This window comes from Sceloporus occidentalis, unplaced genomic scaffold (genome assembly GCF_023333645.1).
Source record: "Sceloporus occidentalis isolate IW3139 unplaced genomic scaffold, rSceOcc1.0.p SCAF_3, whole genome shotgun sequence".
NCBI lineage: Eukaryota > Metazoa > Chordata > Lepidosauria > Squamata > Phrynosomatidae > Sceloporus > Sceloporus occidentalis.
In genome coordinates, this window is record NW_028316983.1 from 202,473,921 (window position 1) to 202,492,248 (window position 18,328).

Here is an 18,328-nt window from a genome sequence, read left to right on the forward strand (position 1 = left end):
CTGTTTCTCTTCTGCTTTTCTTTGGCTTTCTATACAAATTCATGTTGAAGAGCTAGGGCCAATTGCAAGGCATGGTGGGATTTTCTCTGATATATAGCAAAGTGAGTGTGCAGTCTCAGGTTTCATATGAACAAAGTGTGTACATGTTAGAATATTGCTTTCATTTTTTTTACATGTGAAATTACCTTCTGAAAAACATGCTAATATACAAGTTGCTTATTTGCAAGAGCATTTTAACATAAAAATAATTACAGTTGGCCCTTGGAACTCAGGGAGAATCTGTTCCGGACACACACCCTCGGCGAGTTCCAAACTGTGTGCATATTCAAGCACCATTCACATTAATGGCGGTTGCCCCGCCACGGATTTCCAAGTCCGTGGATTTCAAGTCTACAGACTTGGAGGGGCAACTGTATTTCATTTATAATGCACCATTACCAATGTGAACCTGCAAAGGTACTAAACCTAAGCTGCTTTTAAAGCAGCAACAACTAGATATAATTTACTCACAGATGTGATGCTCTTTTCCAATATCCAGTCGTTCCTACACATTCGCAGGGCTTAGGGGAACAAGACCCCTATGAATGTGAAAAAACTGTGAATAACCTCCCCCCCCCCCCCCCCCACTGCCAGGCATTTCCAGGGCAGCAGGGGCTTGGGGGAAAGGAGAGCTTCCTTCCTTTGGGCCCTCCTGCCCTGGAAAGGTTTGGGAGAAACTCTTTCAAGCCCTTCCAGGGTGGCAGGGGATCCCCTGCCTTCCTTCAGATGACTCAGAGCTTGCTTGTGTGCAGTGCTCTTGCCCCTCGTCTGATACTTCAGAGAGCTCAAGCAAGCTCTCTGAGGCATTGGAGGAGGGGGGGGAGAAGTGCGCGCACAATTCCCCCACCTCTCTTTCAATGCTACAGAGAGCTTGCCTTCCCCAGGCACCTATCCACCTGTGAAAGGGGTTTGGGTGGCATGGATACACCCTCCCAAGCCTCTTTCCCAGTTGGGTGGATGCCAAGGAAAAGCCTGGGAGGGAGGAGTGTGCACACACATGGTGGCTTGACCTCGTGAATAATCAAAATTGTGAATGTCAAAGCTGCAAATGTGTAGGGACTACTGTAGTTTCAAACCTGTAGTTTGTACATTATTTCTATATAATACATTCTTTCTCAACCTGGTTCTCTCTAGATGTCTTGCTGCTCATAGTTTTTCTCAGTAGCACTGGTAACTGAGAGTTGAATGAATGTTTCAGTATCTCCTAGTGGAGCATTAGTTTAACCCTGTATGCATTTGCTTTTCATGTACAGTTGCCCCTCTGTTTGTGTGGCCTTGGAATTCGTGCTCTTGCTTATGTTCAAGTGGCGAGAGGGGGGACATAATGGAGTGCACACAAGTACCACCATTCAAGCCTATGGGGTTTGAATATCAGCGAGTTTCCGGTTTTTTTTGGGGGGGGGGTCCGGAACGGATCCCCCATGAAAATGGAGGGCCGACTTATTTACTCTCATGCAGTGTTTCAGATGCAGAGATTGGCTTTGCCAGAGAGATGGAAGTGGAAAAATAAGCCACAGCTTTGATAGGTGTGGATCTGAACACAGCGTTTTATTTACAGAGGTAGTGGCAACAATGTCTTCTTAAAATATGTAAGCCAAAGCTGAATGATCATAAATGGATTCAGGGATTCGAGGGACAGAACTGATCCAAAATGCATATTGTTTTACTGTAACTCCATATGTTGTATTAAGAGTTTTGGATTAAGCTGTGTTGGTACTGACCTTTCTGACTTAGTGGTGAGTGAGGAAAGGTGTTTGTCAAGTTCTCCTTTGATCTTTCATTGTCCAATGTCAGTATGCAGCCACTAGAAAAATTGTCATGCCAGCCACAGATGCTGGCGAAATGTCAGGAAGAAAATCTTCTAGAACACGGCCACATATCCCGAAAAACCATTGTGACTTTCTTACAAAAAATTGAAGCCTTTTTTTTTTAAAATCACTTTTGATATTGATTGGATTGGATTAAATTTGTTTGGTTTTATTATCATTATCATCATTATCATCATCAGACCTGGGAGGGAGTGAAAAAGAGACGCCCAATTTCCATCAGGCCTAACTGTAAATGTACTCACTTCGCTCTCTTTAATTTTATTGTATTTTGTTTATTTTTTGTATTTTATTTTATTGTCTTTATTTTTATTGTTGTAACCCGCCCGGATTCCTTGTGATTGGGCGGGCTATAAATCATCATCATCATCATCATCATCATCAAACCTTGTCCAGAATGGGCTCTGTGGTATTTTCTGATTCACTTCCAAAAATACATTGGAAATTCCGCTGCATTTTAGATTAAAATGCTCCATGTCCATAGGATTTTTTGTGAGTGTATAGTGAAGCATATTTTATACCCAAACACTCAGAACCAGAAAATACATGCTCACAGGAAAGGGAACATTGGTTCTGAGAAGCTGGCATGTTTCATTTGCTTTTTTAAAATGTAAAAAAACCCAACAAAATGTATGTGTACTATTGTACAAAACTAGGCCAGGTGCATACTGTGGACTACTTATATGAAACTACTTGAACTACTTATATGAAAAATTAGAGTAAAGCTGAAGAAAAAAAGCAAAAACAATTATTACATCAAAATTGGATCTGAACAATATCTCAGAAGAATTTATAATGTAAGAAATAGATTTGTGCTATTCAGCATAATCAACTGGGAACTAGAAGAACTATGATCAGAAGGCAGGGACATAATCAAGGAAGAATGCAAGAACATACTTTTAGTGTTCAAAAAGGAGAAGAAGTCACAGTGTATAACATATGAAATGCTTAGAATCATAGAGTCATAGAATCATAGAGTTGGAAGAGACCGCACGGGCCATCCAGTCCAACCCCCTGCCATGCAGGAAATCCAATCAGAGCATCCCCAATAGATGGCCATCTAGCCATCTAGCTTCAAGCAGTTAAGGAAAGAAGAGAAGCAAAACAAAAATGAGATAGGAACAAAAACCAGAACCAGGGTTGCAGCTGTTCAGCAATGGTACACAAGCATAAAGAAGACCACTGTAGCAATCAGTGCAGAGAAATAGAAGACAATAACCAAAAAGGAAGAATGAAAGATCTTTTCCACAAGATAAGAGAACTCAAGGGAAGTTCAAACAGGCTGGGATGCTCTATGATAGGAAGAGGAACATACTACAATAAGACCAAGAAGAAATAAGATGTTGATTACAATACACAGAAGAGCTATACAAAAGAGATGAAAAAATGATTAACACATGGAATGAAGAAGCATACGACTATGAACACCAGATTCTAGAAAGTGAAGTGGAAGTTACAATTAGAGAAATTGGCAAGAATAAATCACCAGGAACAGATGATACTCCAGTTGAACTATTACAGTCCACACAGACAGTATCAACTCCAGTGTTAACTAAAATATGCCAATAAATCTTAAGACAAGAGGTTACTATTAGAACAGAAAATGGAGAAATAGAATGTTTCCCATTTGGCAAGGGGGTTGGGCAAGGCTGCAATCTATTACCCTACCTGTTCAACTTATATGCAGAAAAAAATCATATGAGGAGCAGGTTTAGATTTAGGAGAAGGAGATGTGAGGATAAAAGAAAGGAACATTAACAATTCAGATATGTGGATGACACCATACCACTAGGGGAAAACATCATGGACTTGGAACAATTACTAAGGAAGGTCAAGGAAAAAAAGGGCAAAGGTAGGCTTGCTCCTGAACATAAAGAAAACAAAAATAATGACAATGGAGGATCTACATGAATTGAACCTAGACAGTGCATGAAATCGAAATAGTTAAAAGATTTCCCATACTTTGTATCAAACATTGATTAGAATAGAGACTGCAGTCAGGAAATAAGAAGACTATGAATGGGAAGGGCATCTATGAAAGAACTAGACAAGATCCTAAAGAGTGAAGATATACAACTGAGCACTAAAGTTAGAATCATACAGGCCATTGTATTCCCCATCACCATGTATAGATGTGAAAGCTGGACAGTGAAGAAAGTGGATAAAAAGCAAATCATTTGAGATGTGGTGGTGGGGAAGAGGATACTGTGGACAACCAAAAAAGACAGACAAATGAGTCCTTGAAAACATCAAGCCTGAACTCTCCCTGGAGCCCAAGATGGCTCTTAAAGACACAGGAGTGCCACAACATCTGATAGTCCTGTTGAGAAATCTGTACTTAGGACAATGAGCTACTGTTAAAACTCAGGCAGCTGTTTTATCAGTAGGTAGTTCTGGGTCTGGTTTGTACTGAACTTGAAGCACCTCAACAGGCATGGTCCAGATATCCTGAAAGGCAGTTAGATTTTCAGTGGCTTTGCATATCGCTCTTGTGCGAACCCTTGAGTACATAAATCATAGAGTTGGAAGAGACCATAAGGACTATCCAGTCCAACCTCCTGTCATGCAAAGTACCCCTGACAGATGGCCATCCAGCCTCTTTTTAAAAACCTCCTAAGAAGGAGATTCCACCACACACCAAAGCAGCCTATTCCACTGTCAAACAGCTCTTACCAGCAGGAAATTCTTCCTTATATTTAGGTGGGTTCTCTTTTCATGTAGTTTGAATCCACTGCTCCGTGTCCTAGGCTCTGGAACAGCATAAAACAATCTTACTTGATCTTCAGTATTTCAAATACAGTTGGACCTTGTTATCTGCAGGGGATCTGTTCTGGGGAGACACACACACACACACACACACACACACACACACACACACACACACACACACGCAGATGCCAGAATTTGTGGATGCTCAAGTCCTGTTCTCACCAGTCGTGGTGCTTGCAATGTGGCCGTTAGGAACAGACCCTGTTGTCCCTGTGCCTGTGCCACCATTATGGAGAACAGGACTTCAGGTGAAGTTCTGTTGTCCCTAGTAGTGGCAAGGCTACATGCACACACCACCACTGGGGGCAGTGGAGGCTCTCCCTAATGGCAGTGTGGCCACATGCATGTGCCACCATTAGGGACAAACTCAGGCTTGCTGTCCTCAGACAGCAAGTCCATGGATACCAAGGTCCCACTATACTGCAGATATTGAAACATGGCTATCATGCCACCTCTTAATCTTTTCTTCTCCAAGCTAAACATACTCGGTCCCTAAGGTGTTCCTTATAGGGCACAGTTTTCAGACCTTTTACCATTTTGGTTGCCCTCCTCTGGACATGTTCCAATTTGTCAGTAGCCTTCTTGAATTGTGGTACACAGAGGTGTACAGAGTATTCAAGGTAATGTCTGACCAAAGCAAAATAGGGTGGCCCTATTACTTCCCACAATCTAGAGACTGTACTCCTGTTGATGCAACCTAGAGAAGAGAGAGAAAGTTAAATTATGCTATAAGATTTATTAGGTACAACTTACTAGATACATGACCTTATAAAAGTGTTATTTCAGGTATCCTCATTTTTGGTGAGATACAAGGGAAGTGTATGCTATTCTCTTTCTGTTATTATAAATATTCTATTGAAATAATTTCCATATAAAGCTTTGTGTGCATGTGAATGTAATGGTTAAAATAAATGTGCTTAATGAGATAACATTATTTAGAACATAGGAAGGGGGGATTTCAGGAATGTTCCATTCCATTTTCCCCCAGAAAGACCACATAACCGTTAACCTGGAAATTAATAATTGTGAATATTATTTCAATTGCTACTTGAAAATGTTTAAAAACTCCACAGACACGTTGTTTGAAGTGTCAACTCTATGAGACTGGATAGCACAGATGTTCGAGGGCCTCATGCTATCCATGATACACCAATAAGGAGCTTCTACACTTTGGCTTTGCTAGAGAACCTCTCATTCCATGCCCCGAATACACCTTGTTATCTTTTTTGTTTGTTCTTTAGATTACATGGGGGGAAATGCTTTTTGTCAGAAATAGTTCAAAGGTTTTCTAGCCTTATTTCCTTGTTTAGATTCTTTGGCCCTTGGCATTCTCAAAATCTGTCTCTTACTGCTTGATGGTGAATTACACATGGATGTCTACACCCTGGCCTTTGAAAATATCAGTGTCTTCTCTTTGTCCTTCCTAAACAGAATTAGCTGAATATTCATTTGCTTTGTTGTTTTTGTTGTGTGCCTTCAAGTTGTTTGCAACTTATGGATACGCTAAGGCAGTTGTGGCAAACCTGAGGGCAAGCGGAGAGATGGGAGGGTCGGAGAAGAGTAGAAACAGGCGCACATCTGTTCCTCCTCTTCCCCCACCCTCCCGTGCCTTTAGCTGCCTCTCCAGAGACTCAAAGACTTCGAAACCCTAGGTAATCACACCCCCGAAAGTCCCCCCCAAGCCCCCCCCCCCCGTACCGGGTAACACCTGGTGCAGGGACACCTTTGAGTTTGGGCACTCAATCTCCAAAAGGTTTGCCATCACTGCACTAAGGTGAACCTGTCATGGGATTTCTTGGCAAGATTTGTTCAGAGGAGGTTGTTTAGTTGTTTGTCTACTATCCCTGCAAAATCCCTAGCAGCATTTGGAAGAGTGGCCTGGTCAAATTAATATACATAAATGCCTGGAATGACAGCGCTTTTCATGTTTTTGGTTGTTTTAGTGGATTTTCAGTTAGAGGGCTTCCAGTCAGCTCTTTATCTCATTTTTCAGTGGATTTTTAATCCATGTTGGTGACTTCAGGAAGTAGTAACCTAGTATAGTAAGTTGTATCATACCTTAATACAGGCGAGAGTACACATGAATGCACTTAGAGAAAAACCTAGAGGCTGAATGTTGTAAAGTAGGATTCCAGTCTAGCTTTCTCCCTACTTTTCTATTGGTGGTGGTGGTGGTGGTGGTGGTGTGTGTGTGTGTGTGTACGTATGTATAAAGAGTGAATGTTCAGGATGCAGGAGGGACCTGATTGCCTCATACCTTGGGGATCAAGCAGACTGGCAGCTTGGAGTGGCCAGCCCTGGTCGCACCCTGTTTGGTATGGGACCATGGCAACCAGCCCCCGTGGTCCTGAGGCTGGCTGCCACCACGGTCCCAAATGGGCCACCGGCGAAGACCACTTTTTTGCACTCCTTTTGCCGGCAGCTTTGGACTGCCTTAGGTGGCTGCGTCACAACTTTGGACTGATCTGTGTGTGTGTGTCATCTGTATGCCATACCCCCATATCGGCCTGAAGCTGGCACTTTTGGCCCATATGTTTCGGACCTTAGTCTCATGTGGTAAGTCAAAAAACCTTGATGAAATCATGTTCACCACCTGCTGCTAAAAACTGATACTTTTCTAAGAATGGTACTGGGTTAGTAATTCAAAATGAATTTTCATTGCTTGCTGCCAATTACTCCACTTGCCCTGGGATACTCACAGATAGAGTTTGCATTGAAAAGCCTTTGTGACATGACCTTGTCTATAATTACTTTGTGTCTTCCTTATGCCCCCCTTTTAAAATGTTATTTAATATATGTATTTCTTCTGTAATCATGACATTTCTTTTCAGTCTCTTGTAACATGGGAAAGTCCTTTTCTCAGTGTACATAAATGAATTCTGCCCCCGCCCTGCTCATGCAGTGGCTAATATGCCGAGATGCAAAGTTCAAATTTGAGGCTTTCCTTTGCCACGAACTCATTAGATTGCATTGGGCAAATCATACATTATCAGTCTCAATCCTCCCATTTTAAAGATGAGGGATAATAAATCTGGTATACCTTTACAGTTATAAGGATTATTTATGTGATAATGCATGTGAAGTGCCTTGAACACTTGAAAATGTTAGCAGATGTTAAATGTTGAGCTTTAGCATTGCATTACAGAAGTCCCTATCCCAGTTTGCAACTTCATTAGTTACCAAGTGTGCCTTACATTTCATTTAGATGAATAGTTAATTGAGCAATAGGATTTTTTTTTTTTTATTCAGGAGAAACTAACATTTAAAATCAAGGGTATATGTGAATGAGCTTGTTTTAGCTCTCCCTACTGTTGCTCACTCAGCTGATCACTCTGCTCATGGGTACAAGGTTAAGGATATACTGTTGGTAACTAGAGCATTTTCAGGATTTTAGTTCAGCAGATGGGCTGCTTGGCTATATTCATGTATTTGACTGCCTGCTGCGGCAGCTGCTTCAGCTGCCTGTTGTGTTCTTTTGTTCTGTTCCATCCAGTAATGGAACACAAGGAAGTACAGTGAATGGATTAATGTAAGGTTACTGTTTCCTGACTTTCTAGTTATTGTTTTTTATCACACTAAAACTGCCTATGATATTTTCTTAAAATAAAATATTAAAATTCAGTATTTGAAAAGCTTTCATTTAGCATTGCAGAAAGATTTGGAATGCTTAAATGTAACTTTCAGTTTTATTTGCAATCTGATTTTTTAAATTTCTTTTTAGGACTGGTAACAAGAATTTGCCTGACACTTCGTGGTCCAAAAGAATTAAGGAAATATGGAATGACATGAAGGCGATTAGTTGAGGATTAAAGGCTTTGAAGTCAAACACCTCAGTGAGGTGAAGCACGAACTAGTTTTTCTAGTTCTAGCTCTGATACGCTTCGTCTGGAACAAGATGGCAGATCCAGGAATGATGAGTCTTTTTGGAGAAGATGGAAATCTTTTCAGTGAAGGACTAGAAGGCCTAGGGGAATGTGGATACCCTGAAAACCCAGTAAATGCCATGGGACAACAAATGCCCATTGATCAAGGATTTGCCCCATTACAGTCACCCCTTCACCATCCTCCAGCCAGTCAAAGTCAAGCAAAATTGACTCATTTTGATCACTATAATCAGTATGAACAACAGAAAATGCATCTGATGGATCAGCCCAACAGACTGATGAGTACTGCCCCTGGGAATGGTATAGCGTCTCCTCATTCACAGTATCACAATCCTCCGGTCCCTCATGGTGCAGGCACTAGTAGTCAGATGGGAGTCTATCCTGGAATACAGAATGAAAGGCATGGGCAACCCTTTGTAGATGGCAGTTCCATGTGGGGGCCCAGGGCAGTTCAAGTACCAGATCAGATAAGAGCTCCATACCAGCAGCAACAACCTCCACCTGCTCAGCCACCACCATCTGGACCATCAGGGCCACCTGGACAAGGTCATCCTCAGCACATACAGCAGATTGGAAATTACATGGCTCGTGGTGACTTTTCAATGCAGCAGCATGGTCAACCACAGCAGCAGAGGATAAATCAGTTTCCTCAGAGCCAGGAGGGTCTTAATCAGGGAAATCCTTTCATTGCCACCTCAGGACCTGGCCACATGTCCCATGTGCCCCAACAGAATCCAAGTATGGGGCCTTCTTTACGACATTCAGTACAGCAATTCCACCATCATCCCCCCACTGCTCTCCATGGAGAATCTGTAGCCCACAGTCCCAGATTCTCCCCTAACCCTTCTCAGCAGGGTGCTGTTAGGTCGCAAACACTTAACTTTAGTTCTCGGGGCCAGACAGTACCTTCACCTACTATAAACAACTCAGGGCAGTATTCTCGTTATCCTTACAATAACCTAAATCAGGGATTAGTAAACAATACAGGGATGAATCAGAATTTAGGCCTTACAAATAACACTCCAATGAATCAATCTGTACCAAGATACCCAAATGCCGTAGGGTTTCCATCTAACAGTGGTCAAGGACTAATGCACCAGCAGCCCCTTCACCCTAGTGGCTCACTTAACCAAATGAACACACAAACTATGCACCCTTCACAGCCTCAGGGAACCTATGTTTCTCCACCTCCCATGTCACCTTTGAAAGCAATGAGTAATCCAGCAGGTACTCCTCCTCCACAAGTTAGGCCTGGTAGTGCTGGAATACCAATGGAAGTTGGCAGTTATCCAAATATGCCCCATCCTCAGCCATCTCACCAGCCACCTGGTGCCATGGGAATTGGACAGAGGAGTATGGGCCCTCGGAATATACAGCAGAACCGGCCATTCATGGGTATGTCTTCAGCACCACGGGAGATGGGTGGTCACATGAGACCAAATGGTTGCCCAGGTGTTGGACTTGCTGATCCACAAGCAATACAAGAACGACTAATATCTGGTCAGCAGCATCCCAGTCAGTCATCTTTTCAACAACAAATGCCAACGTGTCCTCCCATGCAGCCTCATCCAGGCATTCATCATCAGTCATCACCACCACCACATCCTCACCACCAGCCTTGGGCACAGCTTCACCAGTCACCACAGAACACACCACAAAAAGTGCCTGTCCTTCAGGTAAGTAGCATGTTGTTAAAAGTGCAATGAGCTGTATAGACAAAATAGTGCATTTCTGGTTACATGGCCATTTCACTTTGCTTGTGTCGACTCTGTCATAGAAAATTCTGTCTTATTGGTTTTGCTAATACATTTTGCTCTTTTGAAATGTTGTACAGTATCTTTGCTTTTGGAATTGTCTCCTCTGAAAAGCCAAGGAAAAATGATAATTAATAGTTAGATCCACTTATGTATTTAGGTTTATAATAAAATAAGATGACAGGGAATTGGGGAGTTATTCCTTTTGGGTAAGCTGCAGTTGCCTTTTTATTAGCTCTACATAGAGGGTACCAGTGTTTGGTTCCTGCTTTTGCTGAACTGCTTCCATTTCTGCTGGTTGTTTTGAGAACGGCAACTTTAAGATCTGGTGCTGGAGTTGCTTTTTTTCCACTTCCCGTCTCCTCTCCTTTTGTGTCTTTTAAGATTGTCAACCTATAGAAAGAGGTTTGTTTGACCTTTTGGAAGTACCTCTGTGGACCATCCTTGGCTATAGTGTGGGTAAAATGCTTCAAACAGATAATTTTTTAGTATAAGAGAGAACACAAGGCCAAATACGAGATTTTGGGAAAGATTAACTTGCCTGATAACTTTTTTATTTTTTAAGATTGGTAATAGTTTTAACACTGTGACTTTTCTCCCTTGTTGTTAATAGTAATAGTAGCTGCAGTAGAAGCAGCAGCTGTTGCTACTACTACTACTACTACTACTAATAATAATAATAATAAATAATAGGTTCTCTAAGTAAATAGAAACTTGAATTGTCTTCATCCTTCTATGGAATGGTTAAAAAGAGAATAGTAATGAAAGGTTTATGGTTACGATCTGGGCTTGGCCAGTGGAGCAACATTAAGGAGCAACATTAAACCACTTTGGCCCCCTTGCTGTCCTGAAAGTGATTCCATAGTTATTATTGGCCCCATACAGACAGGCCAAAATAAAGCTGCTTTGGGTCACTTTTGAGGTATGCTATTTAAATGATACATGCTTCCTAAAAGTCCGGAAGGCACACCAAAGCCACGCTCCAGTCCTTAGGACTGGAGTGTGGCTTTGGCATAGCTTCTGGACTCTTAGGATGCATGTATCATTTAAATAGCATACCTCAAAAGTGACCTGAAGTAGCTTTATTTTGGCCTGTCTGTACAGGCCCTATATTAATCTGGTTTTTCCTTGGTTTACAGCACTTTTTACAAGGAAGTTGCAGGCTATCTTTGACTTCTTTAAAAATAGCATATTTTCTTGTGTACAACTATTATTATTATTATTATTATTATTAAACTTTATTTCTAACGCACTGTAATTATACACAGCGCTGTACAAAGTCGGTAAAATTAGAGAGAATATAAAAGCCTGCCCAAGGCGTACATTCTAAAATAATAACAATTAAAAGAGGAATAGATAAAATTACCATATAGAAAAGAAAAAACAAATTAAAAACATCAAATATCAAACAAATCACATCACATCAAATATTGTCAGACAGCCAGATGACAATCACAATTCCCTGAGAACGCTTCCCTAAACAATATGGTTTTCAGCTCAGCCTTAAAGCTGGTTAGGGAAGTGATGAGCCGTGCATGCAGAGGAAGAAGGTTCCAGGAATGAGGGGCAGTAAGAGAGAAGGGACGGATCCGGGATGGGACAGAGGAGATCCTGGGTTGAAAGAGGAGACTTTGGCTACCAGAGCGGAGCGTGCAAGTAGGGATGTAGGGAGAGAGAAGATCGGTTAAATAAAGAGGGGCCAGCCCATGCAGAGCTTTAAAGGTGAGTAGCAAAAGTTTGTACCTGATGCGGAAAGGAAAAGGGAGCCAGTGAAGGGAGGACAACAGAGGGGAGACATGATCATAACGGAGAGCGAGTGAAATAATGCGTGCAGCTGAATGCTGAACAGAAATTAATGGGTGGAGATGAGAGAGGGGAAGCCCTACCAAGAGGAGGTTACAGTAGTCTAGTCGTGAGACCACTAGGGCATGGACCAGTGTCTTTGCGGTAGAAGCTGAGAGATATGGACGGATTTTGGCGATATTGTAGAGAAAAAATCTGCAGACTTTGGCTGTAGTCTGGATCTGAGGGATAAATGACAAAGAGGAGTCAAAGATGAAACCAAGACTGCGGGCTTCCTGGACTGGCTGGATAGAGATGTTATTGATAGAAATAGAAAAGGAGTAGTGAAGGGTGGGCTTAGGAGGGAAAACAAGAAGCTCGGTCTTTGACATATTGAGCTTCAGACGCCGATGGTGCATCCAGTGGGAGACAGCTGTTAAACAGGATGACACTTGCTGCTCTAGCTCTGGTGAAAGATTAGGGGTGGAAAGGTACAGCTGGGTATCATCGGCGTACAGATGGTAGGAGAAACCAAAAGAACTGATAAGTTTGCCAAGGGAGAGTGTGTATAAAGAGAACAGAAGGGGACCCAAAACAGAGCCCCCAGGAACTCCAACAGATAAGGGGACAGAAGACGAGGTCTGACCACCCGAGACCACTGAAAAAGATCGATCTGACAAGTAAGATGTGAACCAATTGAGAACAAGGCCCAAGAAACCAAGGTCAGAGAGTACATCTATTAGGAGACAGTGGTCCACGGTGTCGAAGGCCGCAGACAGATTGAGTAGGACAAGGATAGAATAAAGGCCATTTGCCTTGGCCCGCAAAAGATCATTCGAGATCTTAGTAAGGGCCGTCTCTGTGGAGTGCCGTGGGCGAAAACCAGACTGGAAGGGATCCAGAATGGAGTTGGTTTCAAGAAACTCAAGACAGCGTGAATAGACAACTCGTTCCAACACCTTAGAGAGAAAAAGAAGAAGAGAGACTGGACGATAGCTAGCCAAGGAAGAGGGGTCGAGAGAGGGTTTTTTCAGGATAGGGGAAACTAAGGCATGTTTGAAGACTGAGGGGAAGGAACCCGAAGAGAGAGAGAGATTAAAGATATAGAGGAGGGAGGGTAACAAAGAGGGGGCTATAGAGATTAAAAGACAAGAAGGAATTGGATCAAGAGAGCAGGTGGTGGGTTTTGATGAGTTCAGCAGCGAAGAGAGTTCTTCCAAAGAAACAGGAGGAAACACAGAGAGTTTATCAGTAGGAGGGGCGAGGAGATTAATGGTGGGAGCCAAATCATGAGGAGTTAACTCAGAACAAATGGTAGTGATCTTTGTAATGAAGTAATTGGCGAAGTCGGAGGGAGAAAATAATGGAGAGACGGAGGGAGGAGAGGGTTTTAACAGTGTGTTGAAACAGGAGAACAAGCGCTGTGGGCGCCTCTCGTTGGCGCAGATCAATGATTTGAAGTAGTCTTGTTTTTCCATCGACAGGGCACGTGAAAAGGATAAAATAATGAACTTAAAATGGATAAAGTCGGCCCACTCCCTGGACTTTCTCCAGAGACGTTCGGCTGCTCGGGAGCAGGACCGGAGAAATCTAACAATGGGAGTGATCCAGGGCTGAGGCCTAGTCGTAGAGGAAGAGGAGGACAGGCGCGTAGATACTGGGGCAAAGCTGTCAAGAGTTGAAGAGAGAGTAGAATTCAGTAAAGACATAGCTGAGTCAGCAGAGTCCCCAAGATTGAGAGAAGCGAAGGATGAGTCCAAGGACTGTGTGAGATGGTTAAGGTCAAGAGAATGAAGATCGCGGAATTGGCGGAGGATGGTATGATGGGGAGGTGGGATGTAGGTAAGAGTAAAGGAAAGTAGGTGATGGTCAGATAGTGGAAAATCAGAGGCCGAGTAGTCGGACACGACACACTTGGAAGGGAGAACTAAGTCAAGACAGTGACCAAGGGAATGGGTTGGAGAGTTGGAATATGGTTGGAGACCGAAGGAAGCTAAAAGAGAGCTGAAGCGACAGGTTGAGAAATTCTTGGGATCGTCGAGGTGGATGTTAAAGTCACCTAAGATCAAGGAGGGGACAGTATCTGAAAGAAAAAATGTCAACCAAGACTCGAAGTCGGTGAAAAACTGAGACACTGAACCAGGAGGACGATAGATGATGGCAACCTGAAGTTGTAGAGGAAAAAAGAGTCTAATGGAGTGTAATTCAAATGAAGAGAAGGAATAGCTGGGGGGAGGAGAGAGAACCTGAAACTGGCAGGACTTTGATAATAAGATGCCGACCCCTCCTCCGCGACCCTCAGGGCGGCCAGTGTGAGTAAAAGAGAGACTGCCAAGAGAAAGGGCAGCAGAGGTAGCGGTATCATGGGCCGGAAGCCAAGTTTCAGTGAGGGCGAGAAGATTGAATGATTGTGACAGAAAAAGATCATGGATTGCCGCTGCTTTTGGCGCAGCGGAGCAACAGTTCCAGAGGGTGCAGGAGAATGGGAGTTGAGAGATAGGGAGGGGGTGGATAGGGATGAGATAAGGAGAAGGAGAGGTGCGAGGAGCCATGGGGAAGAGTGGTTTGAGTGACAAACAGATGGCAGGAGAAAATGTAGAAAAGAGAAAAGCAGAAAAATAAAGGTACAGTCCAACAGTGCTGGATGGGATGGGCTGACAATCCCAAGACATGAGGGAGATGAGAGAGAAGGGTAGCTATAAGAGCCTCTGGACGTCCCAGGTTCTAAGGGTGAGGGAGGGAGGGATGGCCGAGGGGATGCTGCCCCACCTCTCTCTCTGCTGAGCTGGAGATGTTGCTGCTACTTCCAAGGAGTCCCAGAGCAGTGGGAAGAGGGAGGGAAGGTCAGCATTCAGGAGAGGTTCTTCTCAGGAGGCAGGCTGGCTGGTATTCACAATTTTCATTTTTACAACTAAAAATGAAAATATAGCTGCCATCCAGACATCTGAAAGATGTGTTGGGTATCTTGCATAAATGAAACGTAAATAGTTCTAGGATCACCAATTTACTTTTAGATCCCAAACGACTGAGACTAAAGCAAGTACCTTGCAGGAAAGGCTTATAGTGTTTGATGCTATTTATCTTTGAAAAGGAGACATAAGGGGAGGGGGTTGCTGCTGATAGTGGGGTATAAAATCATTCATTACATGGAGAACATAAATAAGGAGAATCTTTTCTCCTAATAATGCTAGAACCTGGGGCCATCCACTGATTCTAAATGGTGGGACATGCCAGATAGATAAAAGGAAGTACAGTAAAAGGAAGGATTGTGTGAGAAGTGATTTAGGATTACAATGCGCCCTTTTTTAATGCAGGGGATCTGTTCCGGACCCCCAGCGTAAAGAAGTGTATGCTTGAGCCCCATTGAAAGTAATGGGGCTTGTGCATGGTGCAGAGAGGCGGCAGCACATGTGCCAGAGGAGTGCACCCCATTACTTTCAATGGGATGCGTCGCCCCTTGCACCCTGTGCTCTCCCGCGTGGCTTTCAGCATATGCTGAAAGCCACGTATAGTGCGTCCGCATATGACGCGGGTGCACTATATAACAGTTTTAAGTGTTATAAATTTAATTTCCTTTAATTGAGTTATTATGTACAGAACAAACTTCTGTCCTGGAGAGCTTATTCAATAGTGAAATATTTGAAAAAGATGAAATGAAACAAGATATTGCTTTCCATATATGTATTAAGTCCTTGGGGAGTAAAATTTATATAAGGTGGAAAAAGATTGGCACATGATTCTAAAGGAGAAGTGAAAAGTTTGGGGTTGGAGTAGCTCTTCACAAAGAAATAGATCTATAAGATCTCATAATATTTTATTATTTATGAAATGAATGTTATTTTTTCTACCAGTATGCAATTTGGTATATAGAATCTAAGCAGTATATAAGCTAATCAAATAATTAAGAAAATAGCTGAGTTACATCAAATCGAATTAAATCAAATATTTATTATGGTCAAAGACCAGCATAGATAAAAAGGGGTTACATAATAAAAGAAGATAAAAACACAGGTCAAAATAGTATTCAAAATATCCTTTCAGAGTACATTGCTCCAGTATAGAAAGATAAGATTGATACTCGTCTACTGGAAAGGTCATTACCTGGTGAATTTTAATCACAATTGCACAGAATATCGCAACATCATACATTGTATCAGAGTTGATGTCTAAAAGCAACAGAGAAGTTTAAAATTGACCAGTGTGTCCTTGGTATTTATGCAATGGAGATGACATAAAACTGTGGCAGATGTCCCTGTAGTATGAACCCTGGAGTAATACATGTTCTGTTGTTTCTATTTGGCCAGAGTCACAGGGGCATAGTCTGTCTGAGAAGGGGGTCTTATGTTGGCTTTCAAGGACAGCTGAGGGGAGTGCATGACTTTGTGCCAAAGTCTCCAGTTTTTAGGTACTGCTGAGTCACAACAGTGTTAGAAGTTTCCTTTAATTTAGTATGTTGTGCGGAGACAATTTGTGCTGGATGAAAACTTAATTTCACTTTATTTTTTTTCCTGTTTAGACTATGATAAAAATTCCAGGAAGCTATAGATAGCTGCCTTTCTATTTGCTTGGTGAAAATCCTGTTTTGTGGATCCATTGTATATTCCTAAAGTAATCAAGTTTCAGAGTTCCAATTTTTAATTGCTGTTCATGTGTTGCAAAATTTCATGTTCTTTATGAAAGTATGATGCAAAAGTGGGGAGTGCTAGTGAACTGCCAGAAAAAAATACACTGTCAGTGGCCCATACAGCAGAGAGGTCCCCAAAATATGTGTGTGTGAGAGAGAGGGGGGGGGGACAAATACATTGGACTACAAATTGCCCCTCTTGTTATTATGTTGACTCAATGCATGGGCACATTAATGGACCCTTTTTATAATCATTGGAGTCGATGGTCCTTCAGTTATAGTTAGATGTTATTTATAAAAGCTAAATAGAGTGTCCCAAAAGAAGAGCATGAAAGCCACAACAGTAGATCATCGTAACAAGGTAATGCAGCTTCTTTGACTCCTGGGAGGAGTTCAAAAAATGAAGAGACGTCCAAGAGACTACTTTATAAGAGAGTAGTCAGTTGCTCTCATCCTCAGGGGAAGGCAATGGCCAATCTCCTCTGAACAATTCTTGCCAAGAAAACTCCATGGTAGGTTTGCCTTAGGGTTGCCATAACTAGGGAATGACTTGAAATTACACAACAATAACAAAGGCTGCAGAGTTTAAAACTTTCCAACCTAACTTCATTTCCATACCAGCTTACTCACATAATAGTAAAAAGTCCTTATTAACCAGTAGCACAGTTAATCCAATTTAAATAATTATCAGTTAAAATACTTAAATGATAGAAAAGGCAGAAGGCTAGCAGAAATGGCAGCAGGGATGATGTTGTTTCCATCAAATGGCTCGTATGTGGTCTTAGTAAAGTATGCCCGTGCCATACGCAGCTTTTAGCTTATGCTGAAGCCGCACAGCAAAAGGGAGAATGGGGTGTGCGCACTGCTGCACTGCGAGAACGAGCCCCATTATATCCAATGGGGCTTTAGCATACGTGCTTTTTGTCTTATGCCAGGGTGATGGTGTCTGGAACGGATTCCCCCTCATAAGGTAAGGGCCCACTTTACATTCTTAAGTTACACCCTGAATTTAACACTGAATAACTCTCAAACAGTAACCATTGTATTATTAAATTTAACAAGTGTGTGAGTTGAAAATTTTCCACAGTGTCAGTTCAGTCACATTGAATTTAAGAAGAACTTCTATGATTCTATGAATTGGATGGTCAACATTGTACACTGTTAAAAACAATTAATAGTAGGTAAAAGAGGAGAGTCGTGAAAGCCAAATTAATAAACCAATCTTGAGGATTATTTTATTTATTTTAACAAACAAACAAAATAATACAGACAAAACAAAAAAAGGTGAGCAAGCAAATCAATAACATACAATTAATTATATACATATACTCGCTCAAACATTTCTTTGAAGATATACATCAGCAAACAATTCTATTGGCACCAAAGTTTTTCTAATTCCCCCCCCCCCTTTCCCCCCCATATTGTTGTTGTATTCCCTGCAATGTACATGCTCAGCCTATCCATAATCGCGAAATCATTTACTTTCACTTTCCACTCTTCTACAGAGGTATTACATTGGTTTTCCAGCATATAGTGTATAAAATTTGAGGATTATTTTTAAAACACACTAATAAAAGTTCAGGTGGAATGCAAACCATGACATGGAAAAACACTAGAAAGAGCACCAGAAAGTTTAGCCCAAATAAGAAA

General features: G+C 42.0%; 1 protein-coding gene across 1 annotated transcript in view; it reads left to right on the forward strand.

The window, feature by feature from the left end:
• The window catches only part of CHD7 (chromodomain helicase DNA binding protein 7), a 209,962-nt gene that overhangs the window by 48,466 nt on the left and 143,168 nt on the right, over positions 1 to 18,328 (forward strand). The window contains exon 3 of the mRNA XM_089517366.1: positions 8,356 to 10,194. Coding sequence (XP_089373492.1) covers positions 8,530 to 10,194 — 1,665 coding nt within the window. The 5' untranslated portion in view covers positions 8,356 to 8,529. The remainder of the gene's footprint in view (positions 1 to 8,355; positions 10,195 to 18,328) is intronic.